This window comes from Cervus canadensis, chromosome 11 (genome assembly GCF_019320065.1).
Source record: "Cervus canadensis isolate Bull #8, Minnesota chromosome 11, ASM1932006v1, whole genome shotgun sequence".
Classification (NCBI taxonomy): domain Eukaryota; kingdom Metazoa; phylum Chordata; class Mammalia; order Artiodactyla; family Cervidae; genus Cervus; species Cervus canadensis.
Window position 1 is genome coordinate 45,911,198 of NC_057396.1, and position 5,170 is coordinate 45,916,367.

Genomic DNA, 5,170 nt, shown 5'->3' on the forward strand with positions numbered 1-5,170 from the left:
AAGGTTTATTTTAAAGAAAATGAATTGGCTTAAATGTATTTTTACTTCTTTTTATCAGGGTATTTGACATCACCATGAACACAAAAAACACTAGCTTTTCTCTGTTCTTTTATGAAACTGTCTTGTGATATCCATTTTCATGATGTGTAATGTTCTATCTACTAAATGAGATTGAGTTCCTTGAGGGTAGAAATGTGGGTTATGCTTCTCCATGTCTATGAGGACTAATAACTGATTTTGTTCAAGGTCCAGCAACGGAAATAAGGGCTAATGTTCCCAGGAAGTTATACATAGGAGAAGCTACCTTGTAAAAACTGATGAAGGAGAATTTCCAGGGACCATGGCAGCCTCTAATATTACCTCAACCCATCCAGCTGCCTTCCTGTTGGTAGGAATTCCAGGTTTGGAGCACCTGCATGTCTGGATCTCCATTCCCTTCTGCTTCGCCTATACTTTGGCTCTTCTGGGCAACTGCACCCTCTTCTTCATTATTCAAGCTGATGCAGCCCTCCATGAGCCCATGTACCTGTTTTTGGCCATGCTGGCAATCATTGATCTTGTCCTTTCTTCTACAACACTTCCCAAAATGCTGGCTATTTTTTGGTTTAGAGATCGAGAAATCAACTTCTATGCCTGTCTGGTCCAGATGTTCTTTCTTCACTCCTTCTCCATCATGGAGTCGGCGGTGCTGCTGGCCATGGCCTTTGACCGCTATGTGGCCATCTGCAAGCCACTGCACTACAGCACCATCCTCACCGGGCCACTTATCACCAAGATCGGCTTGGCTGCTGTGACTCGGGCTGTGACACTCATGACTCCACTCCCCTTTCTGCTCAGACGCTTCCACTACTGCCGAGGTCCAGTGATTGCCCACTGCTACTGTGAGCACATGGCTGTGGTAAGGCTGGCCTGTGGGGACACTCGCTTCAACAACATCTATGGTATTGCTGTGGCCATGTTCATAGTAGTGTTGGACCTGCTTTTTGTTATCTTGTCTTACATCTTCATCCTCCAGGCAGTTCTACAGCTTGCCTCTCAGGAGGCCCGCTACAAGGCCTTTGGGACATGTGTGTCCCACGTAGGTGCTATCTTGTCCACCTACACACCTGTGGTCATCTCCTCAGTGATGCACCGTGTGGCTCAGCGGGCTGCCCCTCATGTCCACATACTGCTTGCTATCTTTTATCTTCTTTTCCCACCCATGGTCAACCCCATCATCTATGGTGTCAAGACCAAGCAGATTCGTGATCATGTGCTCAGTCTGTTCTGGAGAAAGAATGTATAGATATATACTTTTCTTTCTTAAGCACTAGTCCAGAATCCATCAGTCCAGTGGATACTGAACTGAGGTGGAGAGGAAAAACCTCAATAGGAAAATTTGAGGTTGGCAATTCTCCAGTGTAAGCCTGATTCCTCACAAATCCAGTCAGATCAAACCAGATATGTCCCTGTAGTTTCATAGCAGAGGTCTGACCTATTCTTGTAGGTTCATCACATACATAAGGACAACATAAAGACCCTTCCAAAGCATTGCTCTCATCTAGGTGAAAGACAGTAGAAATACTGGCTGAGATTGGTACAAGAAGCTGAGATTTTGGTCAGCTCTTTATGTAGACTGAGGAATTGAACCACAAATTTTAAGATTCAAATGCCAATACCGCAACTAGTACTACTGAAATTGCCTCCAAATCCTTTCTGATAAGTGGCCTTTAGCCTCTGCCACTCTTTAGCCAACTACTACTCAATGTTATTAGCTCTACAGTTGAACAGCTCCATGTCTAATGAGACTTATTTCTCCCATTGAGTCAGTTTCTGAATTCCTTTCAGACTCATACTAATGGCCAACTTTTTACTTAACAGTTATCAGGCGTTTTCTCCTGACATCCATTTATACAAACACATCATGTAACTAACTCTTCACATATACGTCTTTTGTCTCCAAAACCACTAATTGTAATATTTATTGAATGAACGAAGAGTCGAATACCATCTTTAGGCTATGAAATGTAGAAACAATCATTAACACCATCATGAAGTAATTAACACCATAATTAACGTTCCATCATGAAGACTTCTGAAGCTAAGGAAATGAGTTACAATATGTAATTGAGGTAGTTTGAATTATTGTTCAAATATTTATTCTCTTGTCCCTCTACCATGGGAGGGGATTTTTCTCACTCCAGGAATGTTAAATCTTTGCTATGTGATTTTCTTTGGCCAGTGGAATATAGTGGTCTTGAAATGTGCCACAATAATAAAAGATGTTAAAATGTGTGTGTAGCTTGGCTCAGTCACTCTCACTTTTCTCTTCTGCTTACAAGAATGATCATGTTCCCAGAGCTTTTTTTCACCCTAGACTAAGATGGAAAATATACATGAAGCAGATGTGAATCTGACTCACAGACTGGAATACAGCATACAGCCACAGATGACCCATAGTGTTCCTATAACATGAGCAAAGATGATTTTATTTTTTCTTTTTAGTAAACCACTTAGATTTGGGAGTTGTTTTATCACATAACCCAGGAAAAAGCTGACTTATGGAGTTGTGAGCTCTTTGTTGCATTCCAACTCATGAAAGTTCAAGACCAAATATTTAAAGAAAAGAAATTGCATTATTTCTTCTTTTATATTCTAAAATTGATACCACTTCCATTTATCTTTCTGCTTTGGTTTCTTATACTTGAACACTCCTTCAGTTAGTTCTTTGTAAAAGAATCTTATACCCAGTTTTCATGAAGGTGTCTTACACAGCCATTTTTTTATTTTGTGATCTTTTTCTTTAGTAATAAGTTTCTTCAATTCTAAAAACCAAGCAACCCGATAGTCTCTGAAAAAGCACTTCCAGGCCCATGTCGTGTCACAGTTTGCATCGTAGGCACACATGAAGAATGATGGTCTCAAGGATCTGAGCCAGCTACCCTGGCAAAGTTTGATTACACTAGACTGCTTCCATCATGCAAGTGTGTGTGTGGTGGGGCGGGGGGAGTCAGTGTTTTGTTCCTATTGGAATAGATATTTGGGATATGGTTTTTCCTTCCCTGTATGCAATGCTCTTTCCAAAATTGTGTGAACGTTGCTCATTCATGTTCAACTCTTTGCAACCCCATGGACTGCAGCCTGCCAAAGTCCTCTCCCCACGGAATTCTTCAGGCCAGAATATTGGAGTGGGTAGCCATTCCCTTTCTCCAAGGGCTTCCCAACCCAGGGATTGAACCCAGGTCTCCTGAATTGCAAGCAGATTCTTTAGCAGCTGAGCTATCAGGGAAGGCCTCTTCCAAACTCATCTATGGATTTATAGAATGCCTTATCCACCATTAGGGTATTCCATTGCTTCTGGTAAGAATTCAGTTCATATATGACATAATGATCCCATGTTCATGGAATTCACTAATGTTAATCATGTTTCCCATCACCCTGAAGCAGCTAGATTTATAGAAGAGTGGCATGGCCTTTTGAAGACAGATACAGTACCAACTAGGTAACAATACCTTGCAGGGCTTCAGAAGGTTCTCCAAAAGGCTGCATATGCTCTGAGTCAGCATCTGATATATAGTATTAATACTATTTTTTCCCCATAGTCAGGATTCACAGGTCTAGGAATCAAGGGGCAAAGTGGGAGTGACGCTATTTCCCCTAATAAACTATTAGCAAACTTTTTGCTCTTTCCATAATCTTAGGCTTTGTTGACCTAGAAACCTTAGGAAATGATGCTTCCACTAGGACATGCCAGGGTCCAGCCTCAGTAGGATCCAGGGGTACCCTGAGGATGAACGGCGTTGGCGAGAGAGAGAGAGACCAGACTGGGGGTGTGCAGCAGAGTCTGGCAATGCTTTATTTTTTACCGTCGCTTTTATACCCTAAGTTAGTGCATTTCTAAGGGGAAGATAGTTTAACATTACATCAGCTTGTCCTTCATGAAACCAGGCTGTTTTCTGCATACTTCTTTGTTTATGAGGGTCTTGTACATTATCTTCTGGCCTTGGGGCCTATGGACATTTTATGCAAGTCAGGTGAATGTAAACCTATTTTTTGTTTCTGTGGTGATCTTAACAGAAAAATTACAGTCTCATAGGGCAACAGTACAGCATGTCACAACATGTCACAACATAGTAGAAGTATAACCTTGTTAACATAAAAGTCAATTCTTCTGCAGAAGTTGTCAGTTCAATTTATCTAAGAGGTTTACCCCACACAGACTCTGCAGCTTCAGTGAGGCAGCCTCTGCCTAGCACTCCTGGCTGACAATTAACCATCTCATTGTTACCACACTAGGGCTAAGCTCTTATTTTTCTAGATCTTTAACTATATTAACAATGGTTTCCATAACACAACCTTAGCACATTAAGAGCAAAAACACAGCAAGCAAATGTTAACCCAATAGCCACTTTTAGAACAATTTTTTTTTCATTTATTTTTATTAGTTGGAGGCTAATTACTTTACAATATTGTAGTGGTTTTTGTCATACACTGACATGAAGAATAATTTTTCTTGTGTTTTCTAATAGGGCTTCCTCACTCCCCAAAGGGCTCTATGTCTATTAGGGCCTTTATATGATTGGGTTCCTTATGCTGTTTTATGATTAGGGTATTATGAGCAGTCATGCATATTAGTACCAAGGGCATAAACACATTTGCCAAACAAACTAGAATGCCAGCAAAGGGGTTTAAATTGAAAGACTCTTTTCATCCTGGATAATCTCATAAGATACCACCACCCAGGATACTTATTGATTAAAGTTCTAAGTTGATTCTTATTTGGAAAGAGATCAGGGAAGGTCTTCTGCCTATATCACATAAATTAGAGAGTAGTCTATTAAAGCAAGCATCAGAAAGACAGATGTCATCTTTAAGGTGAGTGCCAGCGGCAGCTTTTTGAAATCCCTGGAATCCTGATCCGCCTTGCTTGTCAGGTTTTCTCCTCATGACCTTGTCATGGGTGGGATCTCGTGTGCTGGCTCCCGGCATCTCCCCCTTTTTTATTTTTTAAGACAGCCAGATGGATTTCAGTCGCGAGCTTTTGAGTGTTTTGCTGGAGAGTTCTGACAATACAAGGACGGATTATAATGAGAAGTAGGACTAGGGCTGCTACGGCAGCATAACTGAAGATAGTTTATTACTGGAAAAAATATCCTAATCAAGTTAGAAAAGGTACGAAAAAAAATCATTA

General features: G+C 40.9%; 1 protein-coding gene across 1 annotated transcript; it reads left to right on the forward strand.

Moving 5' to 3' along the window:
* The first annotated feature begins 326 nt into the window (after positions 1-326).
* LOC122450282 (olfactory receptor 52K1) lies at positions 327-1,300 on the forward strand. The gene has a single exon (XM_043482530.1). It carries the CDS (start codon positions 341-343, stop codon positions 1,283-1,285), a length of 945 nt encoding a protein of 314 aa, XP_043338465.1. The 5' UTR covers positions 327-340; the 3' UTR covers positions 1,286-1,300.
* Positions 1,301-5,170: the final 3,870 nt, after the last annotated feature.